Genomic DNA, 27,429 nt, shown 5'->3' with positions numbered 1-27,429 from the left:
GTCAAGGTCCCAACAATGAATACCATAATCGATAATTACTTTTCTAAATTACATAAATTTTAAGTAAAACAAGTGAAATTTATTACTTTATATATTAAATTATTAATATTTTATTACCGAAGAATTAGTGACATGAACTAAATTTAGTATGCATACTATTAAGTAAGTTTATATATATAGTCTTATTTTTCCTTAAAAATCTAATTTCCATCAATCCTTCTTCATCTTCGCTCGACAAGTTTCTTTCATCATTGTTCATCTTGACATTTTATCAAACAACTATCAATTAAAAAATAGAACCATCATAAAATACATAAAGTTTAGATCTTTAATCTGAAATCGAAAACTTATTTTGCCATCGGGGATGCACCGACACTCCTGCGAACGAAGTCACCCTTTGATGAAGAATCAACGAAGTCAGTCTCATCCTTCAAAATACTCATTTTCCTCCTCTCGTGATAACTTTTCCGATTCATTGGATTTTATCTCTAATAATAATAAGAAACTACAAAAGAGACTAAATGCTGAAAAATAAAAAAAATGCAATGCAACAGTATGAGATCATGAAAAGATAGTGAATAAAATTGAGATGAAATGATGAGGAAAGATCACCCATAGCGCTCCTTTTAAAATTGACGAAGTTGGCCACCATGAATTGATTCAAAGTTTAGTCTTGATTTTAAATTGTCGTCGAGTTACTATGTCTTTTTGCTCTACCGAGCAGAGGTGAAGGAATGGCGACGGATAGTTATTGTCGATAATATGATGATGGAGAAAAATAGAGATGAAAGAGAAAGATTAGGAGATTAATTTTTCATTAAAAAAATAAAATGAAAATGAAAAGAAGTATTATGGGGAAATAAAAGGAAAAGAGATACAGAGTTTCATCAATTTTAAAATAGATAATTTTTTGGATAATATCTAAAATCAACTATTTTACATTATTTGATAAATCGTGATAGATGTTTTTTTCTTTAAATTATTTTTATCGTATGAAGAAATAGAGTCTAGAGAAAGTCACTACCTGAAAACTTCTTGGAAGCTAACTCCGCGTCCCATCTCCACACTTGAATATAAAGCCAAGAGAGCAGCAGTGCCCCTCAAGTCCTGGGCCCTACCATCTCAATTGTCTATTGCTCAACAAACGCTCCCGATTCAATCTCGTCGCTGCTTAGTCTGGCGCTATCAGTGTCAATCCTTTTTCCTTTTGCTTATTTAATGGCATGGTGTGTTGTGGGCTTATGGCCGAATCAACACTGCTCATGGGCTTGTGGCCAAATCAACACTGCTCAGTGACTCACATGAGGGAGAGGGAGAGGGAGAGGGAGAGGGTAGGGCACTGACAATGACATGGAGCTGTCACGTTTACAAATTAATGTGGTGTCGGATGGGATATGCATGGAGCAAGACCGATGAGCAATCTCCTTCATTTACAGTCCAGTTTTCACACACTGCTGGTAATGAAATTTCACTCCCCGCTTAGGATTCTAAAATTATGCGATTGAATTTGCGTGTCAGTATTTGCAAATGAGGCATCTTCAATGTATAATTTATGAGAGATTTATAAAATTAAATAAAAAATTTTGAATCATTATATGGATGAGGTTTAAGATTTGTAATTTAAGAATAGTAGTAAAAACATAAATTTATTTTTTTATATTAAAGTTGATGTAATATGCATGAAGTTATATAATTTATAATATGGATCATTAAAAAAAACTTATTTAAAATTTTAATTATTGAAATTATTTCAATAAATTTTGTTGCCAGAAATGAAATTTCACTCCGAACGAAGCGTTCGGTTTAGGATTCTAAAACCATGCAACTCGATCTGCGTATTTGAGGTTAGGTTCGAGGTTGGGTTCGGACAAGAAAGAAGAAAGACGACAAAACAAACAGTCTGGCAAGGAATAGCAAAATCAATTATTTTTTCCATGTAAAATTGGATTACTTTTTCTCTGGGTCGTATCTCCGCTGACGTCAGCGCTCCTCCATTTTGAGTCACTTGGCGGAGACGGAATCCAAAGAGGGAACTAAGCTCACCTCACACGGTGTGACAAGAGCGGTAACGGCGATTTCGAGTTCCCAAGGCGGCGATTTCTGCTTGGTAACTCCACTCCATTGCTGCTGCTCCTCCTTCGACTGTTCTGTTTTAGGGTTTGTCGACCCTGCATTGCCCTTTATCGAGGTGGTTTGCTGGTTGTAGCTCGACGCCTTGGGCGGATACCGTTGTGTACTGCTCCTTTGCACCAATGCCGAAGATTTTCGGGTTTTCCCGTCGCCGAACGAAACTGGGAAGGTAGTCTTCAGATATTTGCGTTTACTGAGCTACGCTACTTGTGTGCCTCATTATGCTCTTTTGATGAGAAGTTCTCACCTTGGGAACCTTGGATTATAGAATATGGTTTTTTTTTTTCAATGAATGTCCTCTAGGATGCGATAGTTCGACTGATTATGTATTCATAAGTTTAGCATGACATAACTTAGGGTCTCTGATTCCGCTTGCATTCTTTATTGATGCAAGCTATTATCATTATCCCTGTACCACAAAGAGTTATTCATCGCCATTTTCTTGATGAACACTCTCTTTGCACAGTCAAAAATCATGTGTGATCTTTTGCTGAAGAGGCTGTTTTGCCTGGTAGTTCTCTTCATGCTATTTCTAACTGACAAAATACCCAATGTTGAAGAAGTTCAACTGCTGTCAAATTTACTGGGTACCATTGTGCAGGTTGAAAGTCCAACTTGGAGACCCTTTGCAGGGCACTAGAAGTCCCATTCGATCATCTAAACAGCTAAGCCGTTCCAATGCAAGAATTTTGCTAATAATTGTTTAGCTATATTCTATTTTCTCCACTGAAGTAATTAGATTGAGGTGTAATTTCCTAGGAAGAGAATGTGGTAGTTGCATCATCAAGTGGCCGCTCTGATGGCCTTGATTGCCGTTACTCATCCCGTACATTTGATACACATAATTTTAGCGTTGGGAGTACAGAAGAATGGAGCTCATTGCCAACCTATGGCAACAAACCAACTCCTCGATCCCATGTAATTGGTACTCCAAACTTGGGAACTTCGTTATTTTCATATAACTTACTCAGTAAATATCACATGTTGTAAACCTTTATCTGTTTTCTTTTCCTTCAATAGCATGCAGCAGTTGTTATTGGGAGCAAAATGGTGGTGGTTGGCGGTGACTCTGGCCATGGTTTGTTAGATGACACTCTGGTAACTAACTCTTATCTGGGTTGAAACTCATATAAAAAAATTGTTCAGTCTTCATTCATTGAACATACCAGACAGAATTTCTAGCAGACTTGTGATTTGAAAGTCTCTTTTAGTAAGACATTCAGATGAATTTCTACTAACATTTAGGCGATTTAACCCTCACTTTCTTTATTCATTTTAGGTGTTAAACTTGGAGACACTTACGTGGATGACTACTGTTTCAAGTGTCTACTCATCATCTGGTGGGGTTGCTTTAAAGTTCCCTGCATGCAAAGGTCACTCTTTGGTACGATTCTAATGTCTTGACCTACAAATATTCATATTGTTTGGTCAAGCAGCCAATTATATCCAAATTCACTTTATATTTTCTAATTTAATTGAAATTCTTATTTGTGATATTAGCATAGTGTAGGTTTGGTCCCGTAACCTGACATAAAGTAATCTAGATCTGATACTTTTTTTATCTGCATTTTCTGTGTATCTGTTGGATTTATTGCCATCAATGTTGAGTTTGCTGCATTCTGAATTGTATTTGTAATATGCTTTTACATGATATTATATGTGCATGAATGATTCATAATTGCCACAACTTATATATTATGTTCTAACTAAGATGGGAAATAATTAGTTTAATTTGTCTTGTTGTTTTTGGGAGTCTTGACACAGTGGTAAAGTTGCTGCTGTGTGACCCGGTGGTCACGGCTTTGAGTCATGGAAACAAACTATTGCAATATCTCTTGCAATGCGGGTAAGACGGTGTACAATAGACTCTTCCCTGGACTCCGCATTGACAGGCGTGCACTGGGTTATCTTTTTTTATGTTGCTTTTGGGAATATATTTGGCTTGTTTTAATGTTGCTTTCACATCATGCATGTTCAATTGGTAACATAGTAGGCATCAAGTCTCTAATATTCTGTGAGTGAACTGGTGAATCAAATTACGCTCACTTGGCGATATGGTTTCTCAGCTGTTGCTTCCCCTTTTTGCTTGTTTATCTGGCAACACATTTAGTGACAAGAAAAGTCTCTAATAGTCTGAGAGTAAATGGCCATTGAGCAAGTTAATGCTTACTGCTAGAGTAACTGATACTAATCACTGGGTAATTTCTATACTTTCCAAGGACTTCTGCTGTTTCTCTGGAAGGATAAGTTAAGGCTTATGCACTTTTGTTATGTAGGTTTCATGTGGAAAATCTGCTCTCCTTGTTGGAGGAAGGACTGATCCTCCAAGTGACAAATTGTCAGGTTGTTTTTTAGTTTTCATTTCCTGATCATATTGACTAATTGCGGATTAGTACACTCAAGACAATTATTGTTGTTGAGGCTATTTTGCATTAATTTTTTTTTCAGTATGGTCCTTCAATGTAGAAGTGGAAAGCTGGTCACTTGTTGAAGCTAAGGGAAATATTCCGGTAATTGATATATGATACTTCCATTTATATTTTTAATTAGATTACTTTCATATTTTAGAATGTTTTCTTCGTTTAATCTTTATTTGTTTAGCTTTCAATAACACACTCTTTACATCTACAGCAGCAATGTATCTTTGTAGAGTAAATGCCCTCCTTTTATTTGAAAATATTATGTCTCCTAAGACGAATACTCTGTAGTGGGACTAAAAGCTCAAAATCTTATGCTCTTATCTAATTCTTTTACTTGTTTGGTTGCTGGTTCTATTAACTCTTCACAGCCATGATTTAAATGCTTAAATCCCTTTCATATTGGTTGAAATGCATTAATGTAAATTCTTGTAGAATTTCAGGTTGCTCGCAGTGGCCATACTGTACACAGAGCAGGCAATGTGCTTATCCTTTTTGGAGGTGAGGATATGAAAGGAAGAAAACTGAATGATCTCTACATGTTTGATTTGAAGTCACTCTCTTGGCTTCCTTTGCATTATAAGTAAGTGAGATTTCTCTCAATTTGTATTTTCTGTGTGGAAATTAAATCTGGGTTAGAATCATTACAGTAAATCATGAAAAGAAAAAAGCTTGAAAGAAATATATCATTAGAATGATGGTAGTAGAAATTTGGGGCCTTGTTTTAAATGACTTATTTGCTTGAAGTTAATGCTTGCCAACTTGAAATGCATAGTTGTTTCTCTCTTTGAAATTGCATGATTTTGGATAAAATATTTATTAGCCATTAACCTATTGATGCATCTATATTCTAACAATCTTTATTTACAGGGGCGCAGGACCTTCAGCGAGATCAAATCATGTAGCTGCTCTTTATGAAGATAAATTGCTCTTTGTATATGGAGGGCAATCAAAATCTAAGATTCTCCGTGATTTTTACTCTCTAGATTTTGAAACAGTATGTCAACCAGTTCATGTTTAGTTTATTTTGGACAAATAATTTAATTAACAAATTTTTCAGGAGAAAAAAATATACATCCCATGACTCTTCTGCAATTGATGACAATTTGGTTTGACATCCTAACTGATTTGCTATTTTACTATTCAGATGATATGGTCAAGAGTCAAGGTTCATGGTCATCACCCTTCACCTAGAGCAGGATGCTGTGGTGCTCTTTGTGGAACTAAATGGTACATTATCGGTGGTGGAAGCAAGAGAAGAAGTATGAATCTACTATAACATAGAATAGTATCGCATATTTAGAGTTGATCTCTAACAAATGGACCATATCTTGTCTTGATTCTTCTAATTGCAATTACCATTGTTCAAATAAAACTTAATTAACTCTGTTTCAAAGACTTGGCTATGATTAGTGACTTAGAAAAGCACATAATGTGAGTTTTATATCTGGATAAAATTCAATAGCTAACTTCAAATACAGAGGCTCTTGGTTGGTTGTTATCATATCCATTTCAACAATAATGCTGACTTGAGAATTAAATGAGTATTCTTAATCTAAGCAGAAGAAGTCATGTATATTTTAGTCTATTAGGATCTGGATTGTTATGAATCATCTTCAGAAACAAATTTTGGTTATCTAGCAAAATTACTTGATCCTACAAGCTCGAACATTTATTACCTATGGTTTAGCATTTATTGACCTAATGACGACTATCATTCAATGATTTGTTGGCCTTATTAGCTCTAAAATCTCTATTGGCATGCCAAGCCAGGAATTGAATTGATTGGAACAAGTGAACCTACTATTCATTATAAATCCTTTGAACTTTAGTTTGATTGAAAAATTCAAAGAACCTATCCTCTTCTTTTTTTCCATTTTCTTTTCCCATTCAATGACTCTGGCTCCTTGGTACAAAATATTTTCCTGTAAGCAAGTCAGTTTAGTCTTTATTGGTTTATGGTCAGTTGGTTGAAATATTATACAATGTGTGGATTGCACTATATTGACATGGTTTTAACAGTTGATATATAATGATTAGTCTACATTTTCATATCTTGAAATTCGAAGAGATTATTTGCAGGACATGCTGAAATCCTCATCTTCGATATTTTAAAATTTGAGTGGTCTACATCAGTTATGTCACCAAGTGTTTCAGTGATCACTAATAGAGTAAGTTGCTATGGTCTTTGTTTTGTTTCCTTTGGCGTGGACGAGGAGTACCTATCATCACATGCTATTAACTTCTTCCACATAAATGTTGAGATTAAATCTACTTAAAATTTTCTTATCCAGGATTTGTACGCATAAAAGGCCTTAGCTTTGCAAGTTTCATAGTTTCACTTGCAATCCTTGTATAGGATTTTTTTTTTAAACTGCACATGACCTACACCTTGTCATAGTTCCAACGTCTTGGCCCTTTAGGAGCATGTCCCAGCTCGATCATTAGTTTCATTCTTGAATAGTTAATAAGAATATTAAAATATTTGAAACCAAGTTTGAAGCAAATTAGTACTCTATTAGGACTCCAAAAATCTAAAGGGCAGGCCAGTGCACGATGTTCTCGCCATGCAGGATCCCGGGGAAGGATCCATTGTATGCAGTCTTCCCTTGCTTTTTGCAAGCGTGACCTTTTAGTCACATGGCAACAACTTTACCGTTGCGCCAAAGCTCCTCTTCACCCCAAAAATCTAAAGAAGTTAAATAAATGGTGTAGAAACACATTTATAGATACGATTAAGAAAACATAGATCTAACACAATCATCTTTTTCTGTCCATGAATTGTAATGGAAACAAAGAAAGAAAGAAACTAATAATAAATTTAAATGGAAATCAGGAATGTAATAAAGAAAAAATATATAGATGAAGGAATACAAGCTTGTCTTTGTCAATGCTAAAGAACCATTGGTAAGCTTGAAAACAATGTATGAATTGAGTGAGGTAAGAGTAGTGAATAAGTGAGGGTTACTAGAGATACATTGAAAGAACTTTGAGTTAACCATCCATGTAAAATGTATAGTGGAATTTATCAAAAAGGCAATAAAAATATCTTCATAAGAGAAAACAACATATACCTGAGAAAATGCATCTATTGTAATGTAACCTAGATTAGAAGAAGACGGGTATGCTACTCTGTAGGTACTGTGATAATAGAGCTAGAGTCTAGAGGATAGGATCATATAGATCATATTCAGTAGTTAGTTGACTGTCTCATACAAATGATGTGTAGAGGATAACCTTGTGGATAACCATGAAAAGATTATCAAACATCCTTAATATTCCTAAGTTGTTGGTGCAAGGAGCACCAGATGATCGAACTTGAGTTTTGATAATGGCAAAGGGTTCTAAGTTAAGTGTTATTGTTGATCTAATAAATTAAACTAAGTGTGCTAGAAAGTCCTAAGTGATCTTACGTAAAAGGAAAGTCCTAGCTGCGGTTAGACAGTGAAGTCTTGGTTCGGGGGGTTGGGCAAAGTCTTGGCAGATTGACGATGTTAGGTAAAATCCTAGAGTTTAGGACACTAGGTGAAAATCCTAGGTGTCGCGGACATCAAGTGGAAAATTGGACGGGTCGGGGATCGAACATCCAGTATGAAGTCTTGACGTCTAAAGTCTAGATGGTCTGAAGGACCGGTTTGGTAAAAAGTAATTTCTCCTGAGAGGAGTAGGTGATGATGCGTTCCCCGAAGAGGGAACAATAGACGTCGGTTTGACCTAGAGTTTCAATGAAACTCAAAGTCAGGACCGGACAGTTTGAAGGCTGTCAAATTCATATTTTATATTGTTTATTTGCCTGGACTAACATTTTTTTTTTGCAGAAAGTGAAGTGCTGAAAAAAGGTAGTTCAGGTGTCCAGAGGGGATCTGGGCGCTCGGAGTCCAGCCTCCCGGAGCTGCACCGCGCGCCCAGGCAAGTTTTGATGAAGGATCATCTCGGGCAGGTGCCTTGCCAGACACCCTGGTGGTCTGGGTGCTCGGAGCACCTTCGTGCGCTCGGACGGTTGAAATTTGATCGACTTGCTGAGCTGGAGTGCGATGCCTAGCCCACCCACGTTAGTGGTCCAGGCGCCTGGACGCAGATTAACTTTAGGGATGAAGTTTCGAAGAGAGCTTGCCATGTCAACACGGTCCAGGAAGGAGGGGATCTAGGTGCTCGAACGGCGCTATAAAAGGAGGGTTCGACCAACAACTTCTACACATCATTTAAAAGATCTTCCGCTTTTGTGCGCTGCTCAGAAAGTATTTCCACGATGCCTGAAAGCTAATCCGACGATGACTACGTTCAAGATTCATTTCTAAGACATCAATATTGCTTAATTTTAAAAGTTACTTGTTCTAAATTGTAATTCGCTTTTGTAATTTTTTGATTAACTAGTGATTGCCCAAAGAAAACACTTTTACGAGTGGGTTTTGGAGTAGGAGTTGTCGCAGACTTCAAACAAAGTAAAATTTGGATTTGTTAGCATTGTTTCTTTTCATCCCTTTCTTTATTCCGCTGCGCGTTTTACTCTAATTGATTTTAAACGAACGTGAAAGCCACGAGCGCTATTCACCCCTTTAGCGCAACGATCTTATAATTGATATTAAAGCGGGGCTGCTTCGAATCGGTGAAACCATAATTCAAGCAACTTTTTCATGGTATTGTTTTTAAGTTTTTCGGAATCGGTACGATTACCCCTTCCAATCAATTTTTTTTGCAATCAAGTTTTTTCGTTTCTTGAAATTGGTGCAACACAACTCGAGTTCTTTTAATTTTTTATAAAGTAATTTATTCTGCACGACTAATCCAAGACCAAGTTTTCGAACAAGTCTCCTTGTTTTATTATGTACAAGGTTTGCATTTCGAATGGCATATCAAGAAGGCTACAGTACCGCACACCCACCACTCTTCTCTGGATGAAGATTTCGGCTACTGGAAGAGCTAAATGAAGTACCACCTCAAAACACAAATCGAAATGTGGATCTTCATCCAAATCGGCTTCGCATTTCCACTCGACGGCACTGGAAAACTGGAACCAAAGTGTAATGAAGAAGATTGAAGTCGATGCAAAAGCAACCTAGAACCCTTCAATGTGGCTTAACTAAAAAAGAGTTGAATTGGGTCGGTCCCTTCAACAACGCCAAGGAATTATGGGAAAAACTAATTGAGTTGCATGAGGACATCTCCGACACTAAGGTAAGCAAATGAGACTTACTTTTAAATAAGTTATACAATATTAAAATGCAAGATGGTGAGTCGGTAAGTCAACTCGATGCTCGGATCTAAGACTTGCTTAATGGACTACATGCGATCGGCCAGAAGATAGAGAATCGTGATATAATAAGGTACGTGTTAAATGTTTTTTTGAGGAATACCTTGTGAACATCGATGGTAGATGCTTACAAACTATCTAAGAACCTCTCTTTAATTAGATTAGACGAGTTATTTTCAGAATTTGAACTTCATGAACAGACTAATAATGTACTTCTGATTAAGAAAGGTATTTCGTTGGTTGCAGGTACAAGCAAGACAAAGGAGTCTAGGAACAAGCGCGGGACCAAACCTGAGTTCGAAGACGAATCGGACTTAGAAGATGATGACGAAATCAACGCCGAACTTGTCAACCTAGTACGAAAACTATACAAGAAAAAGAAGGGATTCACCAAATGAGAATTCAAGAAGGTGATTCAGTTAAAGACGACGCAACCAAGTCCAAAATCAAACACAAAGGTCAAGTCCGATGTCACCTGCTACGGCTACAATAAAATGGAACACATTAAGACGAATTGTCCAAACTTGAAGGAAGTGAAGAAGCAACGAAAGAAGAAAACACTACAAGCAACATGGGATGAGTCTTCATCAGAAGATTTCAATGAAGATCTCGAACAGATGAGCTTCCTCGTACTTTTAGCCCGAGAACAAGTCATCGAATTTGAGTCCAAGATAAAATCGGAAGCTGAGTTCGAGCGAAGCTATGGATCTGTATCCAGTTCATAAGGTTCAATATTTCTTTAATTAGATCGTATAATTTAATCTTCTACTTGTCTAGAAAATTTGATTAAATTCAACCTCCGGGTCAAGTCACTCCAAGAGGAGGTTAAAACCCTCAAGGAAAAGAGTAACCCAAGTTCATTAACTGAGGAGACACAAATTGAAACTCCAAGTCAAGTCCAACTTGAGGAAGAAAATTCCAATCTAAGAACTTAAGTTAAAGAATTTAAGAAAACATTGGAACGATTCACTTTGGGTTCCAAGAACATAACTTGATTCTTGGGAAACAAAGGATCATATATAACTGATCTGGACTTGGTTATAAGGTCAAACATAAATTTAAATTTTACCTGTTTCTTGTTAATCGAACAAATAAAAAGGTAATCCAAGTTTGGGTCCCAAAGTCTAACTTGGTTAATTAAGTTGAGCTTGATCAATATTGAATTCCTAAGGATCAAATCCATTACCTTGATAGACCTTATCAAAGCTATGATCCAAAGGAAACCAATAAAAAGAGTATCTTCATTATCAAATAAACTTGTTTAATGTTTATTTTACCGCTTTCCTTATGCATGTTTAGAATAGGATAAAAAAGGACTTAGGCTTGATCGACACTTATTTAGTTAGATCAAAGATTCTCAGAAAAAAAATAAATATTTAATTTCTTTAAAAGATTTTGTCTAGAAGTGGTTGTTGCCAATATCCAAAAAGGCTTAATGCCTCGTCACACTCTGGAAGTCAATTATTGAAATGAATATTTAATTAACTAACTGTTAAACCTTAATCCAACTCATATGTACATCAATACTTAGATTTTAATCTAAATTGAAGATAAAATTAATCATTTAACAAAACTTATAAAGTTTTTTAATTGACAATCTATAAATGGGTGAGATGAATTTAGGTTTAAAATAAGTCAATTTAAACCAAATCTTATTAAACTTGAATTAACTTAAACCAAATCTAATTAAACTTAAATCAAATTAAACTTAACTGAAACCAAATTAAACTTAAATCAAACTTAAATTAACTTGAACTTAACTCAAATTAAATCAAATCAAATTAAAACTTAAATCTAATCAAATTAATTTAGATCAACTTAAAATATAAATCTAATTAATCTAACTAAAACTTAAGTTAAAATCAATCAATCATCTCACAATTACCCATAAGTATAACATGATTGACAACTTAAAATAGGTGAGATGGAAAATGAGGGGTTGAATTCAATCTATCTTATAATCCGTCAAAATTGGATCAAAATCAAATACTTGATGTGTATGAACATAATGATTTGGACCAATGGATGTTGGATAGCGGATGCTCTAGACACATGACTGGAGATTGATTGAAGTCCATAAGTTAAAATTCAAGAACTTAGGGTTAGTTGCGTTTGACAACGATGAAAAACTTAAGGTAATCGATAATATCAAATTGAGTTTCGATTTTATTATCCGAAAAGTCTTATTAGTTGATAAATTTAATTTTAACTTACTTAGTATAAGTCAATTGTGTGACTCTGGATACTTAGTGATTTTTTCTAATTTTGAATATTTAATTGAAAATGTTGAAATTCTTGAAATTACATTTAAGAGAATTAGGAAAAATAACATTTACACAATTGACCCACGTACCTCTTCACTAAAGTGTCTTTTGACACAACAAGAGGAAATCAAATTGTGGCACGGAAGATTGTGTGACACTCATATCAGATTCATTTTAAAAATGAGTCAAAATGGCTTAGTTAAAGGTTTACTTAAATTAAAAAATTTTGTAAATACAATTTGTAATACTTGTCAACAAGGTAAATAAACTAAGTCAACCTACAATCAACAAACCTAAATCGAACTAACTCAATACTTGAGCTCCTACACTTAGACCTATTTGATTCACACGGAGCTAAGTTACTAAGTAAAACCAAAGCTACTTAGTTATAATTGATGATTATTCAAGATTTATTTAGGCAAAATTTCTAAAAACTAAAGATGAAACGTTTGAATCTTTAATAATTTTTGTAAATTAATAGAAAATGAAAAAGATGCTAAGATTAAGAGAATTAGACGTGAAGGGGGATTCGAAAATCATAAGTTTATCGAATTTTGTCAAACTAATGGATATAATCATGAATTTTTATGTTCTAGAGCTTCCAACAAAATGGTCTAGTTAAACAAAAAAATATAACATTACAAGATGCTGCTAGAACGATATTAAATGAATATAACCTAAGTAACCAATTTTGAGCAGAAGCAATAAATACAACATGTTATATTCAAAATAGAAATATTAATTAATAAATTTTATAATAAAATCTCTTATGGAATATATTATAATAAAATATCTAATTTAAATTATCTAAAAGTTTTTGAATGAAAAGTACATATATTAAACACTAAGGATTATTTAGGTAAATTTAAGTCTAAATCAATATCTGACATATTTTTTGGGCACTCCATAATCAGTAGGACTTGTAGAGTCTATAACAAAGATACCTTAAAAGTTGTAGAAATAATCAATGTAATATTTGATGAAGAAACTAATTTACCTAATTTAATTAATGAAAATAATAATCAAAATACAAGAAAGATAGAAGATGAAGAAGATAATAAAAATAGATATAAAATAAGTGAATAATAAGAACAAATTGTTGACTCTAATATAAAACAATCAAGGATAAGATCTAGTCACCTAATTGATCAAATTTTTAGTGATTTAACCCTAGGAGTTCGAATTCGATAATCTTATAGAAATCTAAGTGAAATAATTCTTATTTCCAAAATTAAATCCAAAACTATAGAAGAAGTTCTACCTGACCCAGATTGAATAATTATGATGCAAGAGAAATTAACTTTATTTGAAAGAAACCACGTAAATTTATAATTGATATTAAGTGAGTCTTTTGAAATAAACTAGACGATATAGGTGAAATAGTAAGAAATAAAATTAAACTAGTGGCTAAGGGGTTTAATCAAGTAGAAGTGTTAGATTATGATGAAACTTATGCACCTGTAGTTAGACTTGAATCCATCAGGATGCTGCTAGCCTATATGGCACATAAAAGATTCAAGTTATACCAAATGAACGTAAAGTCCGCATTCCTCAATAGGTTCATTAAAGAAGAAGTTTATGTAAATCAACCCCATGATTTGAAGATTTAGACCACCCAAATCATGTCCTTAGGTTAAAGAAAGCTTTGTATGGATTAAAACAAGCACCTAGGGTTTGGTATGAACGACTATCAACATACTTAATGTCTAAAGGATTTAACCAAGGCTAAATAGACCAAACTTTATTTGTTAAAACCTTAGAAAAAGATATTTTAATAGTCCAGATCTATGTAGATGATATAAATTTTGGCTCAACTAATACAAAAGTTTTAAAAGAATTCATTAAATTAATGAAAAATGAATTTAAAATGAGTATGGTAGGAGAATTTAATTTTTTCTTAGGATTACAAATAAAAAAAACAAAAGAGGGAATTTATGTTTATCAAACAAAGCATGCTAAAGAATTAATTAAGAAATTTAAAATGAAAATTTCTAAAAATATTAATACTCTAATGACAGCTAATGTTAAAATTGACTTTGGCATAGAAGGAAAATCAGTAGATTTAAAATATTATAGAAGTGTAATAGGAAGTTTACACCTAACTGCAAGTCGACTTGATATTTTATTTGCAGCTATGCGTGCTAGGTACTAATCTTGTGCAAAAGATCATACTTAACTAATGTAAAAAGGATACTTAGATACATTAAGAGGACATAAGTGTAGGACTTTGGTACCCTAGGACTAACACATTTGACTTAGTTGGGTACTCAGACTATGCTAGATGCAAACTAGATAAAAAAAGTAAATGGAAACTGTCAACTGAACCTTAGTAAGCTGGTCTAGTAGAAAACAACATTGTGTTGTCCTATCCACTACTAAAGCGGAGTACATAGATATGGGTGAATGTGCATCTCAATTATTTTGGACGATGCACACTTTAGAAGATTATTAATTAGAATATAAAAATATAAAAATTTTAATTGATAATATAAGCTTAATCAATTTAATCAAAAATCCAATGCACCACTCAAGGACTAAACATAGAGAGGTTAAGCATCATTTTATAAGGGATCATGTAGCTAGGGGTGATATTATACTTAAGTATGTTGAGTCCAAGTTAAATTTAACAGACATTTTCACAAAACCCTTATCTGAACATGAGTTCAGTACACTTAGAAGACAATTAGATATGTACTTAGTAGAATAGATTCTAAAGATTTTAAAATCATTATTTTTATTGTTTTGACTTTTAAAAAATTTATAAAAAGCCAGTCCGATGCACGATGCTCCCACTATGCGGGGTCTCGGGAAGGATCCGTTGTATGTATCCTTACCTTGTTTATTTACAAGAGACTATTTTTAAGATTCGAACATGTGACTTTTTGGTCACAAAGCAATAACTTTACCGTTGCACCAAGACTCCCATTCTACTTTTCAAAAATTATGATTTTTTTTTTAAAATTTATATTATCTCTTCAAAAATCTTATCAGCTTTGTGTTAGGTTACCAGCTAGCATCAAATTATGACAAATATTCAATGTATGAATCCATTAAATTATTGTGCTAATGCTAGGTTGTTCTCCGGAAGGAATGCGTTGCAGGGACCAACTGTAATGTTTCGGCAAGGACCGCTACATCTCCAGAACTCGGGTGTAGTGTTAAATATGCAAGATTTCACGTTACAGGGGCCGACTGTAACGTCTCAGCAAGGATCGCTACATCTCCATGAGAACTTGGGTGTAGTGTTAAATAGACAAGAGTTCTCACTCCATAGGTTGGATAAGAACAAATATGATAGGAAAATTAATAATCTAAGATTTGGAACATAAAACATAGGAACTCTCACTGGTAAATCAATAGAGGTAGTAGATATGATAATTAGGAGAAGAATTAGTATTTTGTGTGTACAAGAGACAAAATGGACAGGAGAGAAGGCAAAGATGATAGAGAACTCAGATTTTAAGTTATGTACACTGGAAAGAGTAAAGCAAGAAATGGAGTGGGTATTATTGTAAATAGTTTGTTAAAGGATGAAGTTGTAGGAGTAGTTAGAAAAGAGGATAGAATTATAGCACTTAAGATAATAGTGGCGAAAAAACTATGAACATAATTAGCGTATATACACCACAAGTAGGATTAGATGAAGCTACCAAATTAAGGTTTTGGGAGGACTTAGATGAAATATTATAAAATATTCCATCAAATGAAATAATTTTAATAGGAGGTGATCTAAATGGGTATGTCGGAGTGAAAAATGAGGAATATGAGAGAGCACATGAGAATTATGGATTTAGAACGAGGAATGAGGAAGGGAAAACTATATTAGATTTTGTGATAGCATATGACCTTATATTATCTAATCGTTTTTAAGAAAAGAGAACACTTAGTCACGTTCAAAAGTGGAAATAATAAATTACAAATTGACTTTCTTATGGTTAGGAAGAAGGATAAAGATTTGTAAAGATTGAAAAGTCATCCCTGGAGAAAACTTAACTATCTTAGGTAGAATGTTGGATATACGCCTCAAATATAGTATCAATAGAAAGAAAATATATACAATTCTTAGAATTAAGTGGTGGAAGTTAAATGATATGAAACAAAATATATTTAAGGAGAAGGTAGAAGTACAAACATTAGGTGAAATATACGATGACTCTAATACAACATGGGATAAAATGGTATTAAAGTTGAAATAGTAGCTAAGAGTGTACTCTGTGAGTTAAAGGAGCATGCACCACTAAGTAAAAAATCTTGATGGTAGAATGAGAAAGTACAAGAGAAAGTGAATGAAAAACGAATAACTTATAAAGAATTATATATTTGTAAGAATGAGGAAATTTAAAAAAATATACAATAGGCAAGAAAGAAGCTAAGAAAGTAGTGAGTGAAACAAAAAATGAAATTTTTGAACGGTTATATCAAAAATTGGATATAAAAGAAGGGGAAAGAGATATTTATAGAATAGCTAAAGTGAGAGAAAGGAAAATAAGAGATCTTAGCCAAATAAAATGTATTAAAGATGAATGTAATAGGGTATTAGTAAACGATGGAGAAATAAAAGAGCGGTGGAAGAGGTATTTTCATCAACTTTTTATGAAGGTTTAGGTGACCAACTTAACTTGGGTAATTTAAGTAGGTCAAATGAGCATAGAAATTTTAATTTTTATCGTAGAATTCAAACTTCAGAAGTAAAGCAAATTTTAAATGAGATGCATAGTGGAAAAGCCGTTGGACCAGATGATATTCCTATAGAGGTATGGAAGTGCTTAGGAAAATAAGGTATTGAATGACTTACAAAATTATTTAACATGATATTGAAAACGAAAAAAATGCCTGATCAATGGAGGATAAGTACTCTAGTTCCCCTATATAAGAATAAGGGAAATGTACAAAATTGTTCAAACAATAGGGATATTAAACTAATGAGTCATACTATGAAACTTTGGGAGAAAGTAATAGAAAAAAGATTAAGGAAGGAGACTACAGTGATAGAAAATCAATTTGGGTTCATGCCTGGAAGGTCGACAATAGAAGCTATACATCTTCTTAGATAATTAATTGAAAAATATCGAGAGCAAAAATAAAATCTACACATGATATTCATTGACTTAGAAAAAACTTATGATAGAGTCAGAGAAAATTATATGGAGAATTTTAGAAAAGAGAGGTGTTAGCGTAACATATATTGAATTAATTAAAGATATGTATGAGGATGTAATGACCAGAGTAAAAACTTCAGGCTCACAGTGATGGTAATCTCACACTTTTTCATTTGGGCAATCAGTATCACTTATCTTTTTACACTAATTATGGACGAACTCACTGCGTACATTCAAGACACAGTACCGTGGTGCATGTTATTTGTAGATGATATTATTTTGGTAGATGAGACACGTGAAAGAGTAAATGCTAAGCTAGAATCTTGGGGGAAACACTAGAAAGGAAAAGTTTTAAGCTTAGTAGATTAAAGACAGAATATATGGAATTTAAGTTTAGAAATATTAAAAGTAATGAAACAATTGTTAAGATAGGAGAGGACGAGTTGCCCGGAATCGAGAGATTTAAATATTTAGGATTATTTTTGCAAAATGATGGAGGAATTGAAAGATATGTCTTACATAGAATATAAGCATGATGGGTGAAATGGAGGGGAGCGCCGAGCGTTTTATGTGACCATAAAATACCTCTTAAACTTAAAGGTAAGTTCTATAAAACTGTAGTTAGACCTGCTATGTTATATGAAGCTGAATGTTGGGTTATGACTCGAGCACATGAGCAGAGATGAGGATGTTAAGGTGGATGTGTGGACATACGAGTATGGACAAAATAAGAAATGAAAGAATTAGAGAGAAAGTCGGAGTTACATCTATTGAGGAAAAACTACGAGAGACACGTTTAAGATGGTACGGACGTATACTTAGACGACCAATAAATGCTCCAGTTAAGCGATATGAAACTATGATAAACATACATATCAAACGAGGAAGAGGAAGATCAAAAAAGACTTAGTTAGCAACAATAAAACAAGATAAAATTTATTTAAATATAGATGATGATATAATAGGAGATAGAGTTCAATGGCATAAAAGAATTCATACAACCGACTTTACCTAGTGGGAAAAAGCTTGGTTGTTGTTGTTGTTTTAAAAATTGGACTTAGCCTAGGTTTTTATCCTATAAAGCATATACCCATAGGTTTCAGCCAGAGCATCTCATAAGTACACTAGGAATACTTTGTTTGTGTATGACAAAAAAAAAACACTTAGCATGGTGTGAAATACATATGGTATTGCCTGGACTTCAGAATACTTATGTCTATGCATCAACATAAGTCTGGACTATAAATACCAATTCAAATTGATCAAGTTAAGTCATTCTCTTTAGTAAACCTAACTGGATCACGAACTTAACTCGACTAAGTAACCGCTAATACCTTATGGTAAATAGCTAGTGATTAATAATTAGACATTTCTTCTAAGGAAAATAGATGACTATTTTTAAATTTTTTCTTTACTTTGAGTTTTACATGCTTGGATTAAAATCATTGACTTTCCCCTCAAACTTAAAACACTTACTTAAATAGTTTTTCTTAAGACATTAATCAATGCAGAGATTAAATTTTTTTTTACTTATTAATAGCTTTTTTTTTCTACTTAGTTTTTTTTTGATATATGCCAAAGGGAGAGTAAAAGGAGTTTAGTTAAATATTTTTTTCCCAAAAAGTTAAAGTATTTTTCTAAATTTTAAAGTTAAATATTATTTCAAAATTTAAATATTTTTAAATTTTCAAACGTACTTCAAAGTTTTCTTTAAGTTAAAATATTTTTCAATTTTTAAAGTACTTTTTCAATTTAAGTTTAAAAAAAAGGTGAAAGTATTTTTCAAAAAATAATTTAAAAGCAAGAAAAAATAAGTGTTTTTGAAAAAGTATTTTTAGCTAAGTATGTATAGCTAAGTATTTACTAAGAAAGTGCTATATTCAAGGGGGGTCTTTGAACTCTGAATTCTTAGTTGTATTTCAAAACATAGAAACTTAGTTTTAAAAAATTTTGACTTGTAAAAATGGTAAATTATTCTTAGTTGTTATCTGTTGTATTTAACTTAATTATGAGCTGTGTTGTCATAATCAAAAAGGAGAGATTATCGGTGCAATGAGCACTAGACAATGAAACCTGAGTTTTGATAATGGCAAAGCGTTCTAAGATAAGTGTTATTGTTGATCTAACAAGTTAAACTAAGTGTGCAGGAAAGTTGTAAGTGATCTTACACAAAAGGAAAGTTATAGTTGTGGTTAGGCAGTGAAATCCTAGTCCGGGGAACTGAGCAAAGTCTTGGCGGGTCGCGGACGTGGGACAAAATGTTGGGGTTGCAAGGTTGCAAACATAGTCCCAAATTGAAAACACATGGGAAAGATCATGGGTTTATAAAGAGAAAGATATCTTCATTGGCAAAAGACCTTTTTGGGAGAGCCCAAGAGCAAAGCCATGAGGGTCTAGGCCCAAAGTGGACAATATCATGTCATTGTGGAGATATCTAAATTCTTTTCGATCCTACAATTGGTATCAGAGCCCGGACTGCCAGAAGGTTTAACCGCCGACTGCGCACAAGAGCTATGGTCTGATTGAGCCATGTGGGTACAATATTGACTTCGAACAAAAAAAAGTGTGGGCTTCTATGTTCTGATCAAGAGGACCAGACACCAGGCAGGAAGTTCTAGTTGCGGCTAGGCACAAAAGTCCTAGTAGGTCGGGTGGACCGAGGGGCAGGAAGACCTGGTCAAAGATCGGACGTGGGAAGCCTGTGGTCCTTTGTTTGAGGGGGGGATTGTTGGGGTTGAAAGGTTGCAAACATAGTCCCACATTGAAAATACATGGGAAAGATCATGGGTTTATAAAAAGAAAGATATCTCCATTGGCAAGAGGTCTTTTGGGGAGAGCCCAAGAGCAAAGCTATGAGGGTCTAGGCCCAAAGTGGACAATATCATGTCATTGTGGAGATATCTAAATTCTTTTCGATCCTACACAAAATCCTAGAGTTGAGGATGCTAAGTGAAAATCCTGGAGGCCATGGGTGGAAGATTGGACGAGTCGGGGATTAGACGTTCAGTATGAAGCCCTGATGTCTCAAACGCTGAGCAAAAGCCCAGACGATCTGGAGAACCTGTATGATAAAAGGTAATTTTTCTTGAGAGTAGTAGGTGAGGACGTATTCCCAGAAGAGTGAACAATAGGCGTTGGTCCGACCTAGAGTTTCAGCAAAACTCAAAGTCTGGATTGGATAGTCCGAATGCTGTCAAATTCATATTTTATATTGTTTATTTGTTTGGGTTAACTCTTTTGTTTTTTTTTTTTTTTTTTTTTTTGGCAGAAAGTGAAGTATTGGAAAAGGGCAGTCCGAGCACCCAAAGGGGATCCGGGCGCTCGTCCGAGGGCCTGGAGCTGCTCCAGGTGCCCGGGCAAGTTTCGACGAAGGATCAGCCTGAGCGGGTGCCTTGCCTGGCACCCTGGTGATCCGGGCGCCGAAGGTATTCCAGGTACCAGACGGCTGAAATTTGATCGATTTGCCGAGTTGGAGTGCGACGACTGGCTGTTCCACGTCGGTGATCCAGATGCTCGGAGGGGGTTTGGGCGCACAGACGTGGATAAACTTCAGGGATGAAGTTTCGACAAGAGCTCACCACGTCAGCACTGTCTAGGTACCCGGGAGGGGATCTAGGCGCTAGGACGGGGCTATAAAAGGAGAGTTCGACCAACAGCTTCTACACATCATGAAAAGAAGCATGGGAAGATGCTTCTTGATAATTGTCAATGATAGAAGAACAAGCAATAATCATAATTGTCAGAATCATGCGATTCTTGATTTCTATGATACAATTTATAAATAAAATGATACAATTCTTGCAATATGAATTGGAAGCTAAAATAACCGAACCAGCCAGGCTAGTACGATTTGAATTTTATTTATATGATTTTAAAAATAAGAAAGGAAATCATTAATGTTAAATTTAATCAATTAAAAAGGTGATCTTACTCGATAAGAAATTAAATTAAATCCAATATCTTATTATGAAATAAATGATGATTTTTGCATTATAGGTTAGAAGAATAATGGTCATACAATGAAATTTCTGAGTTAAAAGTAATATAGAAGATATTATTTGTCAAGTGAAGAATGTAGCAATGTAAACTAGACACCTAACAATGATTGAAAATAATAAAACTTGTCATATTGACAAAATGATAATAAAGGTAAAATATATGGTGACTCCGAAATCATGTCTTAAATATGGTGTGGATGTTGATGGGTGTTCAATTTTACTTAAATGCTTGTTATTGAGTTGGATATGGTGTTGATGCTATTGGATGTTCAATTTTGTAGTGTCATGTCTAGTTTTTGTTATTGTACACAATAGCATTCTATTAGGGTTAAAGAACACAATGAGGTTGTTGATGGGGGTTCAGTTTTTAGAATTTTGTCTAGATTTGTAGCATCTGTTTGTTCACTTCTTCAATTGTTATGTTATTGGTTTATTCCTATTTTTACAACTTGTTAAAATGCACAAAGATGGCTTTCTTGGGCTAAGTGTGGACTTAGGTGTTCATTCATTTATGTGTTTCTTGCATCATTCATTGTTGAGAGGTGATTCCCATGTGTTTTGGAGTTTTCAGCAACTTTTCTCTATGCCCAGGCTTAGCATTTCTCAATTGTTGAATCAAGTTTGATGATCCATTAATATTGCAATCGGAAGAGCTTATATGTTGATTTGATTAGAGCTGTAGCTGACGAAGCATTGTTCTTGTTAAACTTCTCTGTGATAATAGTCATATAACTTGAAAAGTTCAAGAAAGCAATAGACTGAACATGCAGTGATATGGCTGAGGAACTTGACATTTTGGGATTGAACCATTGAAGAAAAATAGGTTGTTAGAATACAAATGGCAAGAGGAATGAGGATAGGTTCTATATAGATATCTATGTTTAATTTCTATTTAAGCTAGCTCACAAGGAAGTATAGGGCTAAAATGTAATCCTCGTCAGTGCCTGGTCAAATTTGACATCCACTAGGGAGGATGCCTCACGTAGAGCTCACCAGGTAGGAGACTAACCTGAACTTGAGATGCTCTAGCTGAGCTCAAAATCTGATTAAAGTTTGAGCATTTGTTGGTAGGGTGCTCGGTGTTGCTAATGCTTGTTGTGGTCGAGGAGGATGTGATTATACATGTGTAGGTGAATGCAGGCAAGGGTACCACAACAATGGTAGGGGCCCATAGAATCACTTGAAAGATGAAGAGAGTAATAGGGCTCTAGTTCCATGTAATTGAGAAATATTAGAGCTTATTATTTTCCCTAGATCGCCCTTCTACCTAAATGTATTATTCATATTTGTAATAATGGGCACTAAATTCACAATAAGGTTCCTAGTATTTACATTTAGGTTCTTAACAATCACAATCATAATTGCAGATAATTCTCTAGCATCAGTGTTTGGCATGTAAACTTTACACCATACTTGTAGCTTAAAGTAAAAATTGCTTGCTATTTTTTTTTCCTATAGTGTAGTTATCAGGGAATAGAAGAAAGGAAAAATTCATATTGCATCAACTTGTTAGCCAAAATATTACCTTTCAAGTAATCTGTAAAGAGATTTCATTATGTTTTTGTCCATGAATCAGGTTAGACTCTTCAATGGTGAGCATCTCTCCATGTCAATAGAGTTAATGTTGTTTGATTATGAGTAGGTTCACTTACAACATTTGATGGAGTAAATTGGCCTACATTTGGGGCCTTATAGCAGTCTGATTTCTTTGTAGATGAGATTGGTATAAACTTTGTTCTGTTCTTGATCTAAACATAAATAGAAGACTATAATGGAGCAAGTGGTGCTTCCTGTGGGTCGTCATAATACACATCAGCCTTGCAAGTATCTTTTTTATAAGATAGTAGTCATTCATTTTTTCATTGGCAAATTGCAATTATGTTCTAGAAGTAGCTAATTAACCATGAAGTTTTTATAACATTTATAGTGGCACTGACTTGTATTATTATCACTTATCATTATGCAGGGTTTTAGCTTGCTTCCAGTTAATCACAAAGACAAAGTTTTCCTTCTTGCCTTTGGAGGACACAAGAAAGAACCATCCAGTCAGGTCTAAAGTTTAAAAAAAATCATAGATACTACATATGACTTAATCTGTTCTCTGTTTGCCCCAAAAATATCTGTATCTTCCTTGAACACAGGTTGAAATACTTTTCTTGGCTACAAATGAACATTCAATGAGTTCACGGTCTGCTCCAGATACAGAATTATTACCATATGAAGAACAACACGCTGTGACTATTAAGGATGTTGGTGCTCACCTCAAGACTGGTTCTTCCCCAACTTCTGTTAATCATGCCACAAGACATAGTCTTGCATCTGCACTTGAGCAGCAAATATCTGGCAGGAAATCCATTTCAGATGATCCTTCTCCATCTGCTGGCATGCCAATTAGCAAGCAATTTCATCAAGATCAAGATTACTGTTTGGCTAATAAGATGCCGAAACCATCCCTTGAAGATGAAAACTATGAAACTGATGACCAGGTGCAGAACAACCGTTTCTCACAGGTGAGGGCAATGAACACTTAATGTATCATTCTGTCTCTTTTTTGTGGATGAAAATGGATCAAACTTTTGCCCCTCTTTGAAAAAGAAAATGTTCTCACATATTTGTACCAGCTAGTATCTACCCTTCAGATGGGATCTAAACTCTATTCTAGGTTTGATTGAGAACCACCTAGGGTGACTGACCAGTTGGCTTATCTACTTCCAGGAAAAAGATGTTAAATTTATGTTTTAACATGGAGTTGCCCAGGTGCAAGGGGTTAGTACAAGAAGGTTATACTAATTGAGATTAGCCTTCTCCCAATTATTCACTTTATAGTTTCCAGAGTAATAATTTATCTAATTATCATACTTATGAAGTCAATTTGGTCGATTATTACACTGACAAACTAGAGCCCAACTATAGTATGTCATCAGTCTTGGATTATCTAAATTGATTTTATTGCTTAAGTCTATATCACTAGCAATATTCAAATATTAAAATCAATTTTTTACATTATTTAAACTTTTTTCTTCTGACATTAATTAAAGTTTTCTGTGGACTCCTTCTACACCATAGACTTTCCACTCTATTTGATTTAACTATTCTAATTGCAGTAGATACAGTTTAAACATGTTCACGCTATATCAACCTATTTTTTCTCATTTTATAATTATTGGAGCTATGTTTAATTGATGTCATTGATATCTTTAATTTATCCTTCCTAGTAATGCCTCAAATCCAGTTTACCATTCTCATTTTTGTTACCTATGATTTTAAATATATTGCTTCTTAACAATCCAACATACCAATCCATAGAGTATAGCAAATTATACCCTACTCGATAGGTTTTTCATTTAGCCTAAGAGGCACGATACTACATAACATTCCTTAGGTAGCTATTACTACGATCCATATTTTGTTTGATACTTGTGATTACCCAACCTAGTTAATCGGGTAATGAGATTGGGTGAAATGGTAGATGTTTGTCATGGGTATGAGATGAGTTTGGGTTTGAATACTCGAGTACCTCAACATGTTCATATTTAGTATACATATTTGCAAAGTATATTATGGATGCTTATACTAAATTTGATGGATATTATGATTTTATTAGGTGTACAATCAGTAATTCTTGGCTTGTATGTTTAGAGATATTTTATATGAATGGCTGGATTAATTATTTTAGAGATCTAATTTGTTATTACTTTTGAATATTGGAGGTGTCATGATGTGTTGAAGAGTGAGTTAAGGGTTGGTCATGTACCCACAGATAGTGATTGGATATTGGTAGAATAGCAAGTACTTGTGACAGGTATGAGTTTTAGATGTAACAAGTTGGTATGGATGAGAGCTGTGTAAAATTTATGGGTAGCTAACTTGTTGCCAACCCTATCCATAAGCTCCTCCATTCAATTGTTCATTCATTCCATTAATTGTTTTTTTTATTAATGTCTAGTTGAATAATAGATTTGAGATATTAGAAACTGTTAATGGTTTCATTTCTATCTACTAACATAGTAAAGATAGGGACTTAATGTTGACACTTGATGTTTAAGTAAAATCGTGTCACTCCCAATATGCACTAGTGACTATATTATCATACATGTCTTTTATGATATCTAATTTCTAAATATTCTTTTTTATTTCCTTAAAAGACTCATTGTAACAGGTGTCTAAGTACTATCATGAATTTTTATCTAGTTGACAGAAAGAAATCATATGCAGATCTTTCTTCTTTGTACCTTTCTTTGATGTGTACCCAACGAGAAAGATATCTCAAGAATCCACAACGAATTGAAGACAAAAAGAAGGAAGGTTTAAGACGATAAGATGGATGAAAAGAAACCTCGATCCAAAGTTTAGAAAAGTACGAACCTTGGTATAGAAGATGGGAGACGCCACAACCTTGGGATTGAGGTTGATAAGTCTTTGAACGCCACAAGGAGATGCCTTGATAAGTTCTAAGTCAATGAAGAATCATCAAACGGGAGCCTCATCGTGCTTTAGATTGAAAAATATGTCAAAGATATATGTGTGGTTGTTGCCTCCTTTATTTATAGCTATAGGGTGATAAAAAAATCCTAAAAGACCAAAAGAAAGCCCATTTATTAAAGACCTATATAGACTACTTAGCCATTTTAAATTTATGACATTATTACAACCCAAATGAAGATAGAAATTGAGTCCAAATTGAGCCTACATTTCCATACTATATAGATATGAGATTTAAATGCTAATTCAACTCATCTAAGGTTTGAATTAGGTTGACTAAGCCGGATGACTTGCTCTTGGTCAAACCTTCTTCAATGGTAGCTTTGACCTTCACATCTTCAATTAGCACATTAAGTTCTTCCTTCATCTTTTTAGCTTTAGCCCTTGTAATTGGACCTCTATTGATGCATAATGGATCATCATTAATATCTAGAGTGGGTTGAGCATGATCCATATCATAAGCTTGTTGCGCAACTTGTTGTTCTCTTTCTTTTACTTCATTCCTCCTCACAAAAGGATTCGTCCTCGAATCTTGATTACCTCAGTTTGTCTATCTGTTTGTGGATGACAAGTTGTGGAAAACAAAAGCTTTGTTCCTAACTTTCCTCATAATGTCTTCCAAAAGTAACTTAGAAATTTTGCATCACGATATGAAACTATGCTCCTCGGTACTCTATGAAGCCGCACGATCTCCCTAAAAAATAGATCAGCAATATGGCTAGCATCATCTGTTTTCCTACAAGGAATAAAATGAGCCATTTTAGAAAATCTGTCCACAACCACAAAAATAGAATTCATACCTCGTTTGGATCTTGGTAGTCCTAAGATAAAGTCTATGGAAATATCAACCCAAGGTTCATTAGGAATTGGTAAAGATGTATACAGTCTATGAGGTAAAGATCTAGATTTTGCTTGCCAATATGTAATACACTTCTCACAAAATTTGACTACATCTCGTTTCATGTGTGGCCAAAAGAAATGTTCTACCAATACTTTTAGAGTTTTTTTAACTCCAAAATGTCCCATTAGTCCCCCATCATGAGATTCTTAGATTAATAATTCCCTCAATGAACAATTAGGCACACACAACCTATTCACTCTAAAAAGAAACCCCTCGTGCCTATAAAACTTTCCAAATGCAGTATGTTCACAAACTTCAAACACATTTCCAAAGTCAGGATCATTAGAATATAGATTTTTAATGTATTCAAATCCTAACACTTTAGGTTCAAAGAGAGATTAAGGTATACCTTCGAGACAAAGCATCGGCAACAATGTTTTCCATACCTTGTTTATACTTGATCATATAAGGGAATGATTCAATGAATTCTACTCAATTTGCATGATGTCTATTCAACTTACTTTGGCTCTTCAAATGCTTAAATGATTCATGATCAGTGTGAATAACAAACTCTTTGGGCCACAAGTAATGCTGCCAAGTCTCTAAAACTCTCACCAATGCATACATCTCCTTGTCATAAGTTGGATAGTTCAAAGCTGCTCCGCTGAGTTTCTCACTAAAATAAGCAAGGGGTCGACCTTCTTGTATTAACACAACTCCAATACCTATTCCTGATGCATCACACTCAATTTTAAAAGTTTTAGCAAAGTAGGTAATGCAAGTAATGGTGCTGAACTTAGCTTCTCCTTAAGTAAGTTGAAAGCTGAAACTTGTTCACTATCCCAACGAAACCTAACATTCTTTTTAACAATTTCAGTCAAGAGTGCATCTATAGAACTAAAATTTTTAACAAACTTTCTGTAGAAACTTGCCAACTCATGAAAGCT

The 27,429-nt window shown here is 34.2% G+C and overlaps 1 protein-coding gene across 1 annotated transcript in view; it reads left to right on the top strand.

Moving 5' to 3' along the window:
• Positions 1-2,015: 2,015 nt before the first annotated feature.
• Positions 2,016-27,429, top strand: part of LOC122009851 (acyl-CoA-binding domain-containing protein 6-like) — a 31,624-nt gene continuing 6,210 nt past the window's right edge. Inside the window, exons 1-13 of the mRNA XM_042566160.1 lie at positions 2,016-2,299; positions 2,732-2,810; positions 2,890-3,048; positions 3,151-3,228; positions 3,410-3,514; positions 4,407-4,473; positions 4,579-4,640; positions 4,991-5,130; positions 5,418-5,544; positions 5,695-5,809; positions 6,630-6,718; positions 23,126-23,209; positions 23,301-23,669. Coding sequence (XP_042422094.1) covers positions 2,253-2,299; positions 2,732-2,810; positions 2,890-3,048; positions 3,151-3,228; positions 3,410-3,514; positions 4,407-4,473; positions 4,579-4,640; positions 4,991-5,130; positions 5,418-5,544; positions 5,695-5,809; positions 6,630-6,718; positions 23,126-23,209; positions 23,301-23,669 — 1,521 coding nt within the window. The 5' untranslated portion in view covers positions 2,016-2,252. The remainder of the gene's footprint in view (positions 2,300-2,731; positions 2,811-2,889; positions 3,049-3,150; positions 3,229-3,409; positions 3,515-4,406; positions 4,474-4,578; positions 4,641-4,990; positions 5,131-5,417; positions 5,545-5,694; positions 5,810-6,629; positions 6,719-23,125; positions 23,210-23,300; positions 23,670-27,429) is intronic.

This window comes from Zingiber officinale, chromosome 8A (genome assembly GCF_018446385.1).
Source record: "Zingiber officinale cultivar Zhangliang chromosome 8A, Zo_v1.1, whole genome shotgun sequence".
Taxonomy (NCBI): Eukaryota; Viridiplantae; Streptophyta; class Magnoliopsida; order Zingiberales; family Zingiberaceae; genus Zingiber; species Zingiber officinale.
Note: the sequence above shows the minus strand (reverse complement) of the source record. Positions and strands in the feature narration are given on the sequence as shown.